The sequence below is a fragment of the Poecilia formosa genome, unplaced genomic scaffold (assembly GCF_000485575.1).
Source record: "Poecilia formosa unplaced genomic scaffold, Poecilia_formosa-5.1.2 Scaffold72, whole genome shotgun sequence".
In the NCBI taxonomy this organism is placed as follows: Eukaryota; Metazoa; Chordata; class Actinopteri; order Cyprinodontiformes; family Poeciliidae; genus Poecilia; species Poecilia formosa.
The window spans coordinates 1,957,244-1,978,069 of record NW_006800011.1 but is presented as its reverse complement, the minus strand read 5'-3'; the positions used below and the strand labels follow the sequence as shown (position 1 = coordinate 1,978,069).

At 39.6% G+C, this 20,826-nt stretch overlaps 1 protein-coding gene across 2 annotated transcripts in view; it reads right to left on the bottom strand.

The window, feature by feature from the left end:
* Positions 1–20,226, bottom strand: part of tnk2a (tyrosine kinase, non-receptor, 2a) — a 24,947-nt gene extending 4,721 nt beyond the window's left edge. The window contains exons 1-19 of one of the 2 annotated variants that reach the window (XM_016673260.1): positions 20,020–20,226; positions 18,913–19,007; positions 15,142–15,304; positions 14,939–15,009; positions 13,418–13,612; positions 13,195–13,344; positions 12,188–12,283; positions 11,930–12,111; positions 11,708–11,834; positions 10,838–10,984; positions 10,224–10,318; positions 9,249–9,443; positions 8,032–8,123; positions 7,904–7,948; positions 7,596–7,831; positions 3,769–3,972; positions 3,006–3,622; positions 2,586–2,730; positions 1,423–1,518 (exon numbers count right to left, since the gene is read on the bottom strand). In XM_016673260.1, the coding sequence (XP_016528746.1) occupies positions 1,423–1,518; positions 2,586–2,730; positions 3,006–3,622; positions 3,769–3,972; positions 7,596–7,831; positions 7,904–7,948; positions 8,032–8,123; positions 9,249–9,443; positions 10,224–10,318; positions 10,838–10,984; positions 11,708–11,834; positions 11,930–12,111; positions 12,188–12,283; positions 13,195–13,344; positions 13,418–13,612; positions 14,939–15,009; positions 15,142–15,304 (2,856 nt within the window). In that variant the 5' untranslated portion in view covers positions 18,913–19,007; positions 20,020–20,226. Of the gene's footprint in view, positions 1–1,422; positions 1,519–2,585; positions 2,731–3,005; positions 3,623–3,768; positions 3,973–7,595; positions 7,832–7,903; positions 7,949–8,031; positions 8,124–9,248; positions 9,444–10,223; positions 10,319–10,837; positions 10,985–11,707; positions 11,835–11,929; positions 12,112–12,187; positions 12,284–13,194; positions 13,345–13,417; positions 13,613–14,938; positions 15,010–15,141; positions 15,305–16,393; positions 16,525–16,634; positions 16,963–18,912; positions 19,008–20,019 lie in introns of those variants that run through there. The other variant, XM_007555725.2, reaches the window with a different exon arrangement.
* Between the last annotated feature and the right edge of the window lie 600 nt (positions 20,227–20,826).

Sequence of the window (20,826 nt, the reverse complement as noted above, 5' to 3'; positions counted from 1 at the left end):
AAGGAGCAGTTCCTCTGAATTTAACACGAGAAGGAGCAGTTCCTCTGAATTTAACACGAGAAGGAACAGTTCACCTGAATTCAACACGAGAAGGAACAGTTCATCTGAATTTAACACGAGAAGGAACAGTTCCTCTGAATTTAACAAGTAGGAACAGTTCCTCTGAATTTAACGAGAAGGAACAGTTCACCTGAATTCAACACGAGAAGGAACAGTTCATCTGAATTTAACACGAGAAGGAACAGTTCCTCTGAATTTAACAAGTAGGAACAGTTCAGTCGCTCTGTGGTTACCTAGCAACAAACTGCTGGGTAAGTAGCCTTTTCAAGTTCCCTCCCAGCTTTGGTTACCTAGCAACGACCTGCTGAGTAACTGACAGCAGCAGTTTACAGTTCTTCTTCATATCTGATTTAAAATAAAAAACACGATTGAGTGAACACTGGATAAAACATGAAAGGTCAGACCACCAGTTTGGTAGTATAAGATATTTAAAGGAAAACACTAATCAGTAATTATCAATATTGACTGACATGGAATGCTTATGTTATGATGAGTTTTTCAGCCATATTATTGAGAGAGGAAGACCTCCAACTTGTTTTGGTTTCATGTTTTAAAATGAGCTGCTGGAGCAGTTTGGAGGAGCATCAGCAGCATTTCTGATTTATGAGCCACTTAAAGGGAACTAGTTTGGGATGACACCTAAAGTGGCAGACAGTCCCCAAGGAGCTGCAGGAAGGAGGAGCGGAGAGGTGTCAACAGTAACCGAGCCTCAATATTCAGGCAGACGCTCAGTGACATTAATGAGGTTTAACACAATAATAACAACGAGACTTCGCTGCTGATCTTCTTTATCAGTGCAGGATGCTAACATTTATACATTTATAGTGTGCAGATGTTTGTGTTTTATAACATCAAAACTCTTTCTTTCAGCTGAGAAACAAAAATGTTTGGGAGTTAAAAATATAAACAATAGGAAAGAGCTTTAATCTAATTTCATCACTCTTTGATAGCAGCCTATCAACAGGCCGCATCTTGTCATGACAATATTTGCCACTCCAGTTGAGGACATTTTTTCATTTTTCATTATTTCAGTTTTCCAGGACTTCACAATAGTTTTTGTAATTTTTCCAATCAACATCCTAAATTTTGATTGGAAAAAGGTGACTGTAAATGTCAGCTTTAGTTTCTGACCATATTGATCACGAATGATAACTTGGCATCAAGTAAGGATGAGACAGTAGTGTAGAGGAAGTAATAAACACTGCCACCTGCAGGTGGGAGTTAGCATAAATCCAGTGTTTCTCACCAAAAAAAAAAAAGCAAAAAACACAAAATGATGCAATTCTGTGGAGAAAAATGCAGGGACTGGTTGGTTTTGCGTTAATTCGAACAAACTGCGAAAAACTGGAGGAATAAATGTACCTTTAAGAAATTAACAGCCTGAGGAACGCTCCAGTTGTGGCTCTGCAGAGCAGCTTTACATTCCTCCGTCGTGACGCCATGAACGGCTCCTTGGACCTGCAAACAGCACCAGTGACAGGAAATGACACAGAAGTTAATGAAACACTGCAAAAACTCAAAGTCTTACCAAGTATTTTATTCTGATTTCTAGTGTAAATATTTTAGGATACTTGAAATAAGATAAAACTAACTTACAAATAACTTTTCAAGATAAAAGAGTTTGTTTTGAGTGAATTATTCCTTAATATTGATGAAAAAGTTACACTTATAATCTTTATCAAATGTCTTGTTATAAGTGAAATAATCTTCCACTTTTTCATGAATTATCTACTTACTTATTTACAAGCTAATGTTCAGTTAGTTTTGACTTATTTCAAGTGACCTAAAATATTTGTACTAAAAACTAAACCAAAAATACTTCAAGTACTGGTTCCATTGGCAAATAATTTACTTATAGAAAAAATGTTTTGTTATGTCTGAAATAATCTGTCAGTGAAACTGGTATTATTTTCATCAATACGAAGGATCTATTATCTTCAAATAAGCTCATATATCATCCTGAAAAGATTCTTGTAAGTCAGTTTTGTCTTAATTCAAATGTTCCAAGATATTTGTACCAGAAACTGAACCAAAATTACTTGGTAAGGTTTTGTTTTTGCAGTGAGCATGAACACTTTTCCCTCTTATAGGCCAGGTGCCAAAAATATTTAGAATAAATAGATTTACTATACAAATATTTAACAAACATTGTTAATACAAAGAAGGAAAAACATGAGGGTAATCATTTCAGTGTTATTAATAATTATTAATTGGTACAATGAATTAAGCTGCAACCTATTTTAAATAAGCCCACAGCACTTTGAGGTTTCCCTCCAATCACGGGAACTGATGATTAATGATTTTCTGCTTTAAGGCTAAAATGTTCTGCAGAAATCAGGTCACATCTGCTGCTTTGTGAACAGAGAGTTCTGCTAATTAAAACGCGGTCGACAAATGGTTGTTACTTTAATAAACGAGGTCAGTCGGATGCTGAAAAATTACTGATTTCAGTTTTCCTCGCCTGCAGCAAACGTTGGCATTTGTGGGATCGCCACATTTCAAGAGAGAGGAGAATGTGAGCTCACCTGTGTGATGCTCTGCTCCTGTTGCATGCTGGGAGCTGCAGTCCCGCCGTTGTTGTTGTTGTAGGAGGAGTTTGGTTTCGCTCCGCCCGTTTGCTGCTGCTGCTGCATCATGGGTTTGACTGCCGCCATGTTGGCTGCGCCGTATCTTATCAGAAGAAACAAAAACCAGGAGCTCAGAATAATAATGAGTGAGACGATAACTGGACAGAGGGACGGTTGGATGAACAGACAAATGGTTGGATGGATGGACGGATGGATGGATGGATAGTTGGATGGTTTGTTGGATGAACGGATGGACGGACGGATGGTTGGATGGTTTGTTGGATGAACGGATGGATGGATGGATGGATGAACGGATGGATGGTTCGTTGGATGAATGAATGGATGAACTGAACTCTGATCAGGTGAGTTTGAACGAACCGCTCCAGAAAGGCTGGTCTCTCCGGCAGTGGGTTGGGGGCGGAGCTCTGAGGGCTGTCCATCATGGCGGACAGGCCCCGCCCCTCTCTGAAGGCGAGCGGCTCCAGCAGCGCGGTGGAGGAGTAAGACGAGGCCGCCGGCCTGGAGACGGAGGAGGAGCTGGAGGACAGCAGGGGGCCGAGGAGCCCCGCCGCCCGCCGCGGGGACACCAAGAGCGGCGGCGGTGGCAGCACCACGAGCGTGGAGGACAGAGCCGGCGCCAGCGGGAGCGGGGAGGAGGAGCGGGAGCCCGGCTGGGAGAAAGCGTGGTCTCTGGGTGGGATCTGAGGCGGAGCGTTGTCCTCGTCTCCCAGGGAGATGGAGCTGGAGCGCGCCCCCTGCTGGGCGCCGCGGGTGGCGTAGCTCTGCTTGGAGGGGCGTAAGGGGGGCACGGGGCTGCGGGGGGGCAGCACAGGCCGGTCCTCGAAGCAGGAAGTGATGGAGGTGGAAGAGGAGGAGGGGGAGGGCGGAGGAAGGTAGATCTGTCTGTGGGCGCCAAACGGAGCCAGAGGCATCGGGGTGGGGGAGGACGGGAGGGAACGACCGGTTGCCATGGGAACCTGGAGCTTGACCATCACCTGTAAGTAGACAAAAGCAAGAAGAAGGGGCAGATGGAAATTATCAAGCTTATTTCAATTTATCATGCGATTAATTGATCTTCTGGTTTAGCTTGTGTTTAATAATCTACTGTTGATCAAGGAGCTTCCAGTGGTTGCAGACCTACCTCTCTCTGCAGCTCCTGGAAGAGGTCGGCAGACTGCGACTCGCTCCTTCCCGCCATGCTGGACAGAGGGGGGCCCAGGGTTTCTTCAGGCGGGCCCTTGTTGATGGAGCGCACCTCCTGATCCTCTGATTGGTCGTCAAAGTCTGCAGTGACCTCGTCGTAGGCTGGCTGGGGCAGAGGCCAGTCCAGGATGGACGGCGTGTCCTGAGGGGGGAAACAGGATAATTAAAACAGTCAGGAGTCAGAGAAAGAGAAAATGAAACAAATTAACATGTGACGACCTCATCTGAAACAGTCGCAGTTTACGATAAGATGCTAACTTTTGATATTTACAGAAAAAGCATTGGTAAAAACACAAAGGCAGCAACAGAAAGGTCGCTAGAGACAGCAAAGCTGGGCAAACAAACCTGTGGCTGCATTGATTAAAACAGGGTTTCTGCAGGTTTCACCAACTCAAATGTAAGACTCTTCAGACCCTTTTAAGGCTATTGTCAAAGGAATTTAAGACCTATATCTCCACAGGAATGTACAAATTTCGTCCAGCCAACTGGCGAACAATTAGGTGATAAACACAAAAAGCTAGCTAGTTAGCTAGCTAACTAGGTAGCTAGTTAGCTAGCTAGCTTTTTGTGTTTATCACTGAACAGAGAAGCTAACATTTTCAACAGTTGGCTGGAAGAAGATTGTACATTTCTCTGGAGTAACAGTTAGCTAGGTAGCCAGCTTTTTGTGTCTATCATTGGTTAGCTAGCTAGCTAGCTGGCAAGGGTGTGTTAGCAGTGAGTTAGCATTCAGGCTATAGCAGGTGAATCATTCATTATTTCCGTAAATTGTTTAATTTCATTGTTTATATTTAGTTACTCGGGCCATAGTCAGGTATTCGTCTGCTTGATGTGTGATGGATGTTGATTGTTTGTTCAGACTTTTATTACTGCAACAGTCACTGAGCAAGAATAGGGTGAGATATCAAATATCAGTTCCAATATTTTATTTTATTTTTTTAATTTAAGAAAAAGATGCATTTTTGGTTTGATTTTTCCATTCTGACTCTGATCTCCAACATGGAAGCTGGCTTCACATTTTCACCATGTTCCTCAGTCCAGATCTCTGACAGCAGAAATGAAGCTGCAGGCTTGAATTTCTGTCGATATCTGAAGCATGAGGGGTACGCAGTCGATCGATGAGCTCCAATCATCATCACGCTGCACCTGCTTGAGTGCATCATCATGCATCCAAGAGGAAAAGTTATGAATCACGTCTCCAGGCTAAAGGTCATCCCACCTGTTTGGAGAACAGTAAAACTGATGATGATCACTGCTTGTTTGAACTTTCAGCTGTGATTTTATTAGTGTTCTTGGTCGTGGAAGGTCTCTAATGCGTCTTTAGACCCACTGTACTGGTGTTACCTTGCTTTCACAGTGGGAATGGGTTAAGTTAAAAGGTCAGAGGCTAAAACCTTCAGATTAGATAGGAGCTTCTCCACTAATTGCTAGCTTGGCTCCACTGGGGGATTTGGGTTTGCCGCTAATGGAAAAACAAATCATCTTAACTTCCAACCTCAGCTCAATGAGGCGTAGAACAACATTGCTTTCCATAAATTCAGTTCCATGACCCACAGTGCGGTCAATGAGCTTTGGCGGTTAATTAAAACCTGACATTTGACCGCAGCAAGCTCCAGAGCAAAGGCAACGTAGCTGATATGGCGGACAGAGCAATAAACATTTTCCCATTAAATCCATGACCTCTAATTCATCTCTAGCCCTGTATCACTTATGGTTGTTCTTGGGTCTAAATTAGCAAATAAATGTTACATAATTATCTACAAACCTTTTAATATTTTCTAGCAGCAGTATTTCATTTAAAAGTATTTAATTCACCTCAAAAAGCTACAAAAAGTTACTTTATATTGTTTAGAAAACTAGTCACATGTAATATTTACCCCATTAGAAACTTATGCTCTAAGAAAAAACAACAATAGATGAGAACTTGTTGAATTTCTGTAAAAAAAACAAACTATAAATTGTCCACTCAATTATAAATTACACTAAATATTGTTCTTCTCGTCTCAGCTGAATATTTTTTAATAATATTAGAAAAACATTTTTAAATCCATATATCAAAGCTATGTTGTCCATTTTAAATGGTAAAGATGTTCAAATTTAAGGTCTAAATTACAACTCAGTCGTGTTAAATGTATGAATCAATGGAACAGGAAGTGCTTTTATTTTGGTAAGTTTAACTAGAAGAATCTGTGACGTTGCAGCTAGCTTAGCAAAGAGAGAATTTCAGGGGTAAGTTATGTGTATTTTGTTCTAAAATAAGAAGTCATTTATTACAGCTTTCATTAGGATAAATATTCATGTGGACATTATTAAAGATCTACAGTAAACAGGAAGAGATTGCTATGAGTAGCATAATTCAAATGTCAGTAAAACATACAGTAGCTGCAGTCTATAGCTCACATGTCAGCTTTATTTCACGTCTGTATGACGTGAAATAAAATCTGGAACTAAAAGTCGAGTTCTGGTGGAAAGTTCCAGAAAAAAAATCTTGTTAAGTTCCAGTAAAACCTTTGACGGACTTATATTAGTTTTTTATTTTCCCATCTGCATTTTGGGCTTCAAGACAAAAGCAAACAAAAACAGATTAAACTGATCTACAATGAACTCTTCTCTACCATTCGGTATTCACGGATTCACCAATGTGTTGATTTTATTTATTTATATCTAAAACATTAAATCATAATATCTTCAGAAGCTGTCTCGAGTATTTGTGGATTTTAGAAATTCAATCCACTGTATCTGTTTTTGACATCATCTTACAGAAGGTATCATTACTGATAAAGAAAAAAGAAATCTTCTAAACCTGTGCATCCTCTTCAAATCATTCAGCTAAAATGCATCCCTCTTTGTGGATGCCTAATCATCTATTGTGATGCAGTAGCATCTTCAGCCCTGAAACTAAACAGATGTATCCAAACTGAAAACACAAACTTTGTCTGAAAGGATGGTAACTGTGAAAGATCGAGCAAACAAAACCAGATTTTCCGTGACTTGGCACAGTCTGGATGCTGCTCCTTGGAGAATTGATGTTTTACAGCCTTCTGCGCAACAAGAATGCAAACAAATAAAAACATCTGAACTTGCTTCGTGAAGATTTGGCAAAACAAAAGCACAGAAAATAGAAAAGTTAAGAGCGGTAGCTGTAATTACAAGTTTGTGTTGTCATGGTTTGGAGGCCATTATGGCTTTACTTGATGCTCGTTCAAGTAAAGAACAAATATGTATGCTAATCGTCATTCATACTACTAATAAAACAGCAATGAGACTTCTGTGTGAATGGGTTACATCCCCAAAGCGAATCACATGTGGATTGCTGGAAATAATAATACATGGACCAGTTTATGGATTTATTTTAAAGAGAGTATTATGTATTTCCAGACACTTAGTGCCATTTCATAGCACCATAAAGTAACTATGTTAACTTAAGCCGTTAAAAAAATGCTATATCAAACATGACTTAATTTTATTTTGGAATTTAACACCTTGAAATTGGCCCCATAAAAGGTCATCATCTCTGATGACCTATGGAAACCTTTTATTAATATCTTTAAAATGATATTGGCACAAACAAAAAATCTTGCTGCACAAACGTAGCCGAAATGTTTGACACCAATTTTGTTCGATTTGAAGAAGGTAGGGCGGAAAACTCCACTCGGTTATCTGGAAATAGTGGATCGGATTTTTGTTTGGGTGAAAATATCGTAATTCAGTCGTTCAGACTGTGGTGAAAAAGTCACACAAGGAGATTGGTGAGTCAGAATCTACCTTCAGAGTGTCTTCATCCGGTTGGTGCGTCTCTGTGAGCGGCGAGGGCGTGGTCGAGCTGAAGCTGTCGTCTGTGAAGTCGATGAGCGACACCTCGCTTTTGGCCGATCGTACGCCGCTGCCCTCCCACGGCCGCAGCTTCAGACCGAGAGACGCGCCCAGCTTCTTCAGCCCAGACGATGTGCTGAAGTCGTCCTCGTCATCGTAGTCGTCCATCACGGAGTCGTACAGCGGCTCTGAGAGCGCATGGAAACACTGTGGTGAGGCTTGGAAATGTGGGATCTTGGGTTGCAAAGAGGAAAACTTACTTTTGAGCAGAACAGCTGGCTTTGGTGGACGAGGAGGAGGCTTCTCTGTTAAAAACAGAGTTTGTTAGACTTTACCAGAAGCTTTAGATCTAACATCATCACAGTCAAATTAAATAAAAACAAGTTACTCTTTGCACGGTTGGGCAGTTTGGTTGGTCTTGCAGATCCAGAATCAAATCCCAAGATATCTGGCGGGTCCATCGGGTTCCCCAAATACAAACTGAGGAAGAACAAATTTAGTTCTTCCGAGGTTATAAAAGCTGCAGGACAAAATTAAATCAAATGTCTAAGTATATATGACACACAATTTGCTGTTGTGAGAACCAATCTAGACAACTCGTGAAACAGTGGTGGGTTCTGCTGCCCTCCAGTGGAGAGCTGTGGGAACTGCACTGTAAATACGGCTCTGATCAGAAGTTTCTATAAGCTCATCACAGCTGTGAATCTCACTTTAATGAAGTCCAAAAGTCTGAATTTATTGTATATTTCCTCCAATCAGGGTCAAAATTTTATATACATTAATTCAGCTACATCTTTTCCACTTTTTCTGTTGTTTTTCAACATAGAACAATTCCAAAAACACTTCAAAACTTGTTTTGGAGTTGATAAAGCAGGTTAACATCCAGCTTCTTGAAGTGGACCTGCTGAAATTTGCAAACCATGTTTTACTGTAGAGCTACTTAATCTACTTGATCTCAGCTCTCCTCTAAAAGCCAGTTGGTTTGGTCAGATATTCAAGAACAGGGTTTATGCAGGTTTCACCAACTCAAATTAAGACTTTTTAAGACCAGTATGAATAAAATTTAAGAGCTGCAACACGACAGAGATGTACAAAAAAACATGCAGGGACCAAAACTGTGAAATTTCTGGGGTCTTTTTGTGGCTCTTGGCAGCAGCTTTGGCATATGGCTCATTAGCTAGCTAGCTAGTTAGCAAACAAGCATTAGCAGATTGTTACCAATAGCCTTTACTACCTTGAATCACAGAATACAATGAGAGGAGATGTCTGCGCACAATGAAAATTTTTGTCTGATAGAAAGATTCCATAATAAAAAAACCACATAGAATATCTGAGATTAAATTGTCTACGCAACAACATAAATTAAGACTTGTAATTGCCATATCTACAGGCTACGGTTAACCCTACCCCCCGCCCACCCCCAATGTCTTGTTATCACCAGCCTCACGACTTCTACTTGCATTTTTACCCACCTTTATTGTTAGACTTGATTTTAAATTGTAAGCAACATTGTGATTTGAGAGAAATGTTTTATTTAAACTCCTAAATGCTACACTTACATTGAAAATGATCAGTTAATAAACAGTCAGTTTAGCTGGTGTTCACCTGTCAATGCGGTCTGCGTGTCCCCAGCTCCTGTGAGGGTCTGTGTCGCCGTGTCCGGTGTGGATGAAGGAGTGTTTCAGCGGCCGGCTGATGTCCTGGGCGGACAAGCCGGCCACGGAGGTCACAACGTGCCGAGGAAACTGACCGACACGCAGCGTGCGTCGGTTCTGCCCGCGCCACCAGTAATGCTCCGCCCTGAAGACACGGGCACAAGGAAGGTGAAAAACTCATTTCTGCTTTTATTTCCTTTGAAAACATTTGACCAATCAGAAGAATTGAAGGCCAGTATGAGTTTGGTTTCTTCTTTTCAGATCAATGTAATTAAAACAGTACATAAAACAGGGTTTTCCTCAAATTTAAGACTTTTTAAGACCATTAAAAGTTTTTGAGACCTGCATTACATCAGAAATGTACAAAAGAAACAGTGTTAATCCCCAAAATGCCAATCTTTTTGCACAGAATCAATGCAGCATTGTAACAAAGATGAACATCATGCAGCCAACTGGTGATAAATTTACATTTAAACAATGATAAACACAAAAAAGCAAGCTTGCTAGCTAACTAGCTCACTTTTTAGCTTGATAACTTATTCCCCACTGCAGGAACCAGAACCAATCGTTCCTGCTAATATAGCTGTTAATATAAAGCTGTTAATATAATTTGGTTAGTTAGCAGGGGAAAATTAGCTGCTAGCTAGCGGTAGCCTGAACCGCCTCAAGCCACAGAGCACAATGAAGAAGCAACTCAAGCACCCCAGGAGAAAAAAAGAAGACTACACAAAATATACAAGATTAAATAGCCCTGCCACCACAAAATATAAGACCTGCAATTAAGGTATTTAAGCAAGGGACCTATTTTAAAAAATAAATTAAGACTTTTTAAAACCTTAATTTTAAGATACACAAATTCAAGACTTTTTAAGGATGCAAAAGTTTCAGCTTTCTCAAACTGCTTCTGCTGGTTCGTCACACTGACCTTCCCTCAATGATCGTAATGACGTCGTTCATTTGAATTTGGAGTTTCTCTTCTTCCTCGAAGTCCTGCAGGGCCTTCATGTCTGTCGGCAACATCTGATCAAACACAAACACAGGAGAAGAGGCACTTAAGATGCAGCCTCAAGATCCTGTTGTGAAAAATATCACACGTAAAGTGTTTCAACATCAAAATGCATTGTGTTAGTGCTGTAACATTCTTCAGAATGGAAGTTATTACTGAAGGAAGAAGCATGTTAGCTGTTTTTATCATCACTGAAGTGATCAAAGTGAATCGAAATTTAGACATTTTTCCGTTCCAATTATTTTGAAAGTTTCACACAACTGCTACTTAATTTTAAATTATCTTTTTTTTAATTGAAAAATCTATTTTTTATTTAAACAAAATCCTTCTCACTTCACAAAGAAGGAAAAAAAAACTATGTTCTTGTCATTTTTGGATCAGAATGGGCTAGGCTAAAATTGGTATCAACAAGTCAGATGATCTAAAATCATCCATAAAAATAAATCATCCATAAAAATGTCTGATTGGTGCCCCTCTGCTTTTAAACCCATTATTCTGCGTATTGATGAGATAACGAGGTGAAGCTGAGTGACCTCGAGCAGAAAGTCTCTGAGAGCGATGAAGGTGGGCCGGTCGTCAGGTTTGGGGCTCCAGCACTGCAGCATGACGTTGTAGATGTCTTGAGGACAGTCGTCAGGTTTACACAGCCTCTCAGCCTCAACATCAACCTTGTGGAGGATCTGCAGATAGGAATTCATTTCTCAGAAAAACAAAAAAAAATCTATTTATTTTTCTCTTAAAGGGGACCTATTATGTTTTGTGGAACAGGTTATGGTAGGCCTAAACAAAACATGTTCATTACTTTTTATGCACAAAATCTTTCCTAGATAATGAGGTTTCAGTCTGTTCAGTTCAGCCTTTCAGATTGAGCAGTTTTAGTGCCTCTGTCTCTTTAAATCCGAATAATCTGCTGCTGGCCATGACCCCCAACTCAACGTTTATACAGTCACATGAAAATAGCTGCAAACAATTGCACAATTATACAACCGTACAGTACAGCTTTAAAAAGCATTAGCAGAGCCTCCTGCACAGCCAACAAGAATGCGGCAAGTGGTTTCTGGGTGGTAAGTCAATAACAAAACACTTGTCTATTCCAGCAGCCATTGTACCGCACATACAGCAGAAAAACCAGCCGACAAAACTTGCAGGAGTTCAGCTTGGGTTGCTGGTAACGGGCAGAGTTCTGCTGTGGTTGCTAGGCTAGGTAGCAGCACAGCTCCCATTGAATGTAATTTAATCCAGAAGGTTTTGAAATGGCTCATTTTCCAGACACCAAAGAACATGAACTTATAGCCAAAAAACGGCTGGCAGGTTTTCCTAATCCGTTTTTAGAAGCAATTGAGGCCCAAATATTAGTACAAAATGTCTCCTTTAAGGTTTAATGTGTAGAGTGATTGACGTACCTGGCTCCCATTGAGCCCGAGCCACGGCTCCTGTCCGTGGCTGAACATCTCCCACAGGGTGACTCCAAACATCCAGGTATCAGAAGCGTGAGAGAAAGTGCGAGACTTCAGAGACTCTGGAGCACACCTGGACAGAAACAGGAACAAAGATGTAGAGCTGGCAAATCAAAATCAAAAAAAGAATGTCAATACAGAAAAGGAGGAGCGGCCTGATTTCCTCACCAAGGAAAAGGGATTTTGTGGCCTTCCTCCATGATGTATTGATCGGTGTGAGTAGGCAGCGCTCTCATCAGGCCAAAGTCTCCAATCTTCACCGTTTCGTTGGTGGACAGCAGGACGTTGCGGGCGGCCAGGTCTCTGTGGAGGAATCGCCTCTGCTCCAGGTAAGCCATTCCACTCGCCACCTGTACAAATACACACAATGACAGACATTCAAGGTCTTATATAAAAAGTCTGTACCTTTAAAGAACAAAAACTGACCTGTACGGCGTAGTTACACAGAATCGAGATGAGGATGTGGCCCTGACGCTTTCTGAGACGATCCAGCAGGGATCCCAGAGGCGCCAACTCAGTCACCTAGAGCCAAAGAAACGTGAGCAAAGATCAGGATGCAGTCAGAGTATTCATACATCCTTAACACACTGCAAGTCAGCGCCTAAATCTGTTTTAGAATCAAATGAACATTGATGTTCACAGAAACTCCCTATTCAGTCCAACTGAACTGGAGCTGGTTGGACTGGTGCAAAGCTGGTAGAGACGTACAACAAATCGAACACCTGCACTGGTGAGAGCAGAGAATGGTGGTTCTAAAAAGTACCGACTCAGAAGGGCTGAAAACTACAGTGGCCCAGAGGGGTCATCAAAATGCAAAAGCCACAACAAAAGTTATGGAACATTTCTTAGATCAACTTCTGTTTTGGCCTAAAATAGCTTTTGTTTGTGTGTTGTGATTTTTGTTGTTGAGCTTTGGGTCTCATCATGTCGTGGTTTTGGCAGTTGCTTTGTAGCTTTTGTTGCGTCGTAACATTCGTCGTGTTGCAGTTTGTGTTGTTGAACTTTGGTTCTTGTTGTGTTGTGGTTTTTGTTGTTGAGTTTTGAGTCTCGTTATTTTGTTGGCTGTTGTGGACAACAATAGAATACAAAAATAAGTTACCCAAGTTTTTGTAAAAGGAAAAAAAAAAGAGTAACATTTTCTTTCCAGTAATACTTTGTGTTGGTCTATTACAGAAATACCAATGAAATACATTAAATTAAATCTGGAATGGCTATGAGGTAATGGGTACTTTTTCAAGGCCCCACATTTATGAACACAAAATAAAGTGCTATGAATGAAATTAGATAACGACCCCATGAGCTCCTGTTGGACAGCCTGAGGTAATCCTGAGAATAACTGTAGCTATTCCAAACACAGTGGATCCTTTCAAAGTAAAACAGTTTTTGAATAAGACTCTTAATGTGAGCTGAAAAAGAAAACTCTCAGGAATTACCATCTTCATGGGCTGCGTCAGGACGACTCCATAGAGGCTGATGAGGTTCGGGTGGCTCAGAGAGTGCATGGCGTTCACCTCTCTGATGAAGTCATCCAAACCGTCTGAGTCCAGCACGCCGGCCTTCAGACACTTCACTGCCACGGACAGCTGAGGAAACCAAAGGCTGCAGTCATTTCCTGAAACTCTGTGTAAATGCCCTGCAGAGAAACGCCTGTCTCACCACTCTGCCGTTTGGTGCGGTCCACTCTCCTCGCCGTACGACTCCAAATGTGCCATCTCCGAGTCGCTCAAACAGTTGCATCTCTGACTCTTTGATGAGGCAGGTGAGCGAGTCTCCAGGCTCGCTGCTGGCTGCAGGTGGGCCCGACGATGCACCCTGCTGGGGGTCGGTGTCTGACCGCTTCACTGGAAATACCTGCAGATAATCGATCAACAACAACCATTTATGGCTTATTAAGTATGACAAACAAAAGGCAAACTGATCAATCACTTACCAGATCTGGGTAATCAACAACTTCAATAAGTGACGACAACTGAATATTAACTGTTATTATATAATAGAAACAGACTTAACTACCATTTAGTAATAACTAACAAACAGCTATCACCTCTTAATATTAACTGACTAATAAATATCACTAAGTAATGCTAACTGACTATTATGCAGTAATAGGAACTGACTAATAACTGTTATTAACTAATAGTAACTAATTATCTCTAAGTAGTAACTAAAATGGCTATTACCTCTGTCACTTAGTAATGGTAACTGACTGTTAATAAGTGATGGCGACTCATTATTAACTGTTATTAACTAATGGTAATTGACTATTATCATTAAGTGATGGTAATTGACTATTAACTATCATTAAGTAATGCCAACTAACTATGGACTATCACACAGTAATGGTAACTGACTGTTAAGTAATGGTAACTTACTATTAACTCCTATTAACTAACAGTAATTGACTATTAATTATCATTAAGTAATGCCAACTAACTATGGACTATCACATAGTAATGGTAACTGACTGTTAATAAGTGATGGCGACTCATTATTAACTGTTATTAACTAATGGTAATTGACTATTATCATTAAGTGATGGTAATTGACTATTAACTATCATTAAGTAATGCCAACTAACTATGGACTATCACACAGTAATGGTAACTGACTGTTAAGTAATGGTAACTTACTATTAACTCCTATTAACTAACAGTAATTGACTATTAATTATCATTAAGTAATGCCAACTAACTATGGACTATCACATAGTAATGGTAACTGACTGTTAATAAGTGATGGCAACTCATTATTAACTGTTATTAACTAATGGTAATTGACTGTTAATTATCATTAAGTGATGGTAACTCACTATTGAATATCACTTAGTAATGGTAACTGATTAACGCAGTAATAGTAACTGACTAATAACTATTACTAATAATAGTAAAGGACTAATAACTATCACTTAATATTGTAAGGTATGTCACATCTCATTGAGTTAACCTGATGAGACGTTTTGCTTGATTGTCACATTCATGTTTTAGATTCCTTTTGTTTTATAAATTTACTGTCATAAACCTGGAGAAACTGCTCAAAATTATACACAATGCATCAAATATTTTTAACCAGCACTTATTATAGCTATCTTTAAATGTTTATTAGAATATATATAAGCTTTCCCCCAACCATCAGTGTATTACCAGGTCTTCTCATTAGACAGTGTTGCATTTAATGTACCTTGCTCATCCAGGACTTGCGTTTATAAAGGGCTCTTCTTCTCTTGACCGCCTCCCAAAGCCGCCTCTGACCTGATCCAACAAAACAAAGCAAATAATAATAACAAACACTGTCGATTGTATTTACAACAGAGCATTATTTGATGACCATTCAGGACGTCACACACATAAAGGCATAAAAACAATCCAATCAGTGGCTCTCACCGGGCCGCCCCATGCCGATCTTCTCCAGATCTTCATTCTTGACGTAGTCAAAGTGGGAAAGTCGCGTGACGTTGAGTTCATCCCGGATCCGCAGGAAGTACTGCTGCAGCTGCACGTCAGTCAGCAGCTCCAGCAGCCACTCTGTGCCCTCTTCACTCTGCATCTGCACACACACACACACACACACACATACACACACACACACACACACACACACACACACACATTTTATCTGTTTAACACACTGGCTGTACTGGATGCCATTCAGCTGTAACCTACATGTCTGATCAGACCTGTTATCAGGTTTAATATTAAATATACTCTGTGTATTTATAATAACTTGCTTGGGAAATGTTTTAGTTTAGTTTACAATTACTTTTTAAAGCACTTTGAACTGCTTTGTTGCTGAAATGTGCTTTACAAATAAACTTGACCTTAAAGCAATGGTGAGGAAAAACAAGTCAGTCGTTAAGAGAAGAAAACCTGAATGTTTTGGTTCTTTACCAAATCAAATGAGTAGACCTGCTGTCACAATAACAAATTTTGTCCCAGACGTTATTGCGATAAATGATAATATTGTTGTTTTGGGACCATTATCAAGTAATATAATGGTGTTGGAATATAATAATAATAAAACTAAAAGAACACATTCTCAAAGATTAATAAACTTTAAATACTACTGAACATTTAAAACTAATTGGAAGACATTTTAAAAACAGAAACAACAAATAAAATGAATTATGGAGTCTCTGTAAACAAAATTGTCCTTCAAAATACAGGACTTGTTGAGACCAAAACACCAAACTGAAACTTTTGTCATCCAGTTTTTGGTAGAAAAAGAGAGAAAAATGATAAAACATGTAAATGGAAATGATGAAGTTTGTTTTAATTAATCATGTGATTAATTGCTTATTGTTTACTAGTTACCACAAACTCTTAACTGCTTTGGTAAACGTTTTTCCCCTTAACAACTGAAAACCTCATTTTGGATTCTTTTTTTTAAAAAATTGATCAAACTGTACGAATAATTCTCTTTCCAGTTATGTTGTTCTATGACAAAACATCAAAATGAAATCTTGAGGTCTGGAAAGTTTAAAAGACATTAACAGATTCGCACTGCGAAGCAGAGATTTATCTCCCATGGTTCAGCTGTAACCAGGAGAAACGACCACATTCTGGCTACATTAATGCATAAATGATGTAATGAGAGAAATGCTGCAGATCCACCCACAGCGTCGGACTTTCTTTTTACCATTTGTCCCCCGATTCTGCTGCCCCTCTCCTCCTCGTCCTCGCCCTCCCCCTCCGCTCGGGCGTAGGGGAGTCGCTGGTACATGTAGCTCTCCCCCATGCTGGAGCCGCTCCTCTCCTCCTGGTCTTGTGCTATTCAAAGGAAGCTCTGCTTTTAGTCCAACGCGCTAATCTCCTCTCATCTCCGTGACCTCCTTGCGTTCAACCGATGCGACACACACACACTCCTCTGGTCGTATCACCTAAAGCGATCTCTGGATCCTCCCTCCTGCTGCTCTTTTCGCTCCCTGCTGACTCACGGCTGCCTGCGGTGTCGGACACCTCCACGATTCCCCTCTCTCTCTCTTCCTCTCTCTCTCTCCGGCGTTTCCTCCTCTCCATCTGCTCCTGGCTCAGCAGCCGATCTCCGCCGTCTGATGGTGCTAAATAATTCAGCTGCTCTCATCAGAGACAGGATGGAGAGAGATGTGGAGTCGGTTCCCAGCATGCATTAGAAAGACGATGCACAAAGGAGCGGCCGCTCTGATGGATGAATCGAGGATTTCCACCGATTTAATCAGAGAGAACTCCATTATGAAAAACCCCTGGCTGAGATTTGAACCCAGAACTGGATAAATGGTCCCAGACGTTATCGCGATAAATGATTATATTGTTGTTTTGAGACCATTTTCAAGTGATATATAATGGTAATAATGGCATAACAATGCAAGAACACATTCTCATAGCTGAATAAACTAAAAAACATTTAAGGATGACACTTTAATTATCCAAAATAAAACAAAACAACAAATAAAATTAACTATGAAGTTTCTGTAAACAAAAATGTCCTGCAAAAATCAGCTGGTTGAGACCAAAACACCAAACTGAAGACTTTTACCATCCAGTTTCTGGTAGAGAGGAAAACAATAAATCAAACAAACTGAAATTATTGAGCTCTTTTTAATTCATCAGGATCTTCAACAGTGCTACCAACTGATATCTTCCCAGTAAAATACCAGTTTCTGACACTTGTTTATTGTAAAACTGTTTACCTATGTTTGCCAGTTATTAATCAATCAGGTTTATTTTTGTAGCCCATTTCAGCAACAAGGCAGTTCAAAGAGCTTTACATCACAAAAATACAGACACTGATTGGAGAACAAAAATTATCAAAAACATCAGAACACATCAGATATGTTGGCCGATGTTCCATTAATTTGGATTAAAATACCCAGAAAGTGATGAATAGAATTTATGTTTTTGGATTTGACAATTTAATACCAAATTTAACCGAAAACAAAAAAATAAAAGAATTGGTTAATAAAAAATCAACATTTGGTGCTTTTTCATTTGTCTGCATCTTTTTCTTAAATGCCTAATGTTTAAAAAGTGAATTAGCATCAACTACCCGGGTTGGTGAAACAAATTTATGAATTCTGATCCAAGGGGCCCCAAAAAGAATCACTCTGAGGGCGCTGAATGGCCCCCGCGCCACACTTTGAACACCCCTAATGTCAACAGTGGGACAGTGAATGTGCTATTGTATCCTGCAAGATTCTGTTGAAGATTAAAGCAAAACAAAAAACGAAAAGATGTTGAGTGGATGTGAAAGTGGGCTGTTGCCAATAGCAACAAGGCCAAACGGTGCATCAAATCAGTCCATATCGATGTTTGTTCATCTGTAAGGAATGAGCACAAAACCTGAGTCGTGTTTTATGGAGGGCAGAGCTAAATTTAGCTTCAGCTGGCCTGGAATCAGCGTGAAGGCGGTTCAGATTCATTCTGGGCGGTTTAAAAATGAGGAGAGGAAGTAAAAACACCAAGATGCTCTAACGGCGACACCTGATGCAGGTACAGGTCAAAAAATAAGAAATGTTGTTTTTTTTTTCACTCATTTCAGGGCTCTCACAAGGAAGTAAAATACTCCCATAAATTTGCAGTATGAGTCAGTAATAACAGGATTTAGGACCTATAATTCGCATTTTCACTGGTTGTACTTGTTTACACTTCATGTTTTATCATTTTAACACCAAACAAAGCTCATCGCAGTGGCCATGCTGTCATTTTTCTCCTCTTAAATTCCCCATATGACTGTAAAGTCTATCAGGTTACGATATATTTCTTATTAGAACATTGTTAGAATATTTTATTGGTAAAATACATAAAGGCATAAATGTACAATTCTGGTTTAAATGTATTTAGTTTTGCCTTATATTTTACTAATTAAATGAAGAAACCCTTAAAATACTTGAATGCCTGTCAAAAGTATAATATTTTACCAGTTTTTCTTTAAATCAATAAATTATATGTGATGCATTGAATAGCCCTATTAAAGATTTTTTTTTAAAACTTCTTTTTCATGTAACCATCCAAAATAAAGCTTTTTCCATGAAAACTACAGTGAATCTGCCGCCTGTAATGTTCAGCTTCTCCACCAGGGGGCTAAAACAGGTAGGATTCAACACAGTAGATTTAATTCTGTTAAAATAAAAAAAATATGTGTATTAGAAATGTTATTTGGTTTTAGGTCGCTGATCTTACCCTGCAGGAGTCTTTTTGGTGATTAGCTGCAGTCAGGAGTGACTTAATTAACCCTCCGTCACCTGAAGAAAGCCATTGGTGGAGGGGCGCCACATCTGCAAGAAAGAATAGCAAATTTCAGATATATAGCAAAAACTCAACGCTTAATTTGCTTATATGGAGCAGTACAATAACTTTGAGCTGTAACAACACCAAAAGACCTTCATTACAGAGTCAAGACGAGAATAAATTCTTATTTTATTCAATATAGTTTCATTACGCAGCAACTCCTTCACTACCTGGATACTGGAAGTCATTTTCATTTTTTGTTTTGCTTATTTCATTTCACAACAATCTCTCAACAGTATATTATCTCATCTTATAATTCATTAGATTTAATAAATTCTTGTTTAATGTTAATTGAGTAAATTACTTCCCATGGTGGAAGATAAAAACTTCAGAAATACACAAGAGCTCCTCATCATTAAACTGAAATGATGAGGAGATAAATCATAATTGTCTCTACAACCAAATAATTTCTCAACTTTTTGTCAGGCAGTTGTGTTACATGGATGGATGGATGGATGAATGAATGGATATGGATGAATGAATGAATGAATGAATGAATGAATGAATGAATGAATGAAGGATGGAAGGATGGATGGACAGACAGATGGTGACTGAATGATCCAGTCCACAGTAAGGTGTCTTAATTCTTCCTGTGAGCTGAATGATGTGTTCAGGTGTTTGGTAAAATCTGTACCAGTTTGGTCTTATCAGAAAACAGACCTCAGACTTATTAATATCAATTTATATGTTGTTTATGGTTTATAACAAGATGTGCTGCTTAATGACAGATTGGTTTTACAATTTTAAAGAGAGATTGCTATGTAGTTAGAGTAGTATGACTTGTATCTGTCACATTGCTTGTAAACAGAGAACTGATCCTCGGTCAGTCTTAAGCTGATTACCACTCCGTCACATTCAGTGGACTTCAGCTCCTCAGCTTCAGTTCAGTTTGTTAAGGCGACATTTTCCGTTATTAGCTTTTGTTAGCAGAATCCACTTTATAAATTACCAGATTATATCACAGCAACATGTAGCAAAAACAAACCCCAGCGCACAGACCTGAGAGGATGGAGTCTGGTGGGAGGAAGCCGAGTCTCTCCACCGGTCAGTCCCCCTCCCTCCTCCTCCGCTTCCGGCCGCACCGCAACCCGGCGGGAAGCCGGACCGGGTTTACTTTGATTCGGTTAAATTCAGGCTTTAGCTCCGTCTGTTCTCTGCCTCCCGGTATTCCTTAACGGTCCGCCGCCGTGATTTGAGCGTCACGTTGCGTAAGGATGGAACGTCAAGACGCTACGGCGCTTTTAGGGTTCGGACAGCTCGTGACCCCCCACTTAGGCGATGCGTCATGAGACCGCCATATTGTGAGTGGCAACTTTGTGTTTAAGAGTTTACATGAAGTGGGAAAAGTATGCTTGGAAACTGTATTTGTTCAATAATAATAAGTTTGCATTTAATAAAATTAGATTGATCACCTGAATTACCCAAACTGGCATAATTACAAATAAAAGCGGAAATATAAACACGCATAAAATGCATCACTTATTTTTTTTAAAAAGGCAAACTTCACATCTAACAAAATCAAAAACAAAAGTAGAAATGCAGAAATAATAAGGTTCTACAAACCAAATCAATTAATTAAAAAAAAGAATTTGTAAAACAAACATGTTAATTTCCCTCTGAAATTGTAAAGAGCAACTTAATTTAATTAAACTAACATTGGTTTTGCTACTTTCTTTCCAAATATCTAAGTTTATAATCTGATCAATGGCTTAGCTCATGTATAAAACCCAAATTTTGTATCTGGGTTTTGCAATACAACCCATATATCCCTTACTGGGGCAGTTTATGGTTTGGTTATATTAAAAA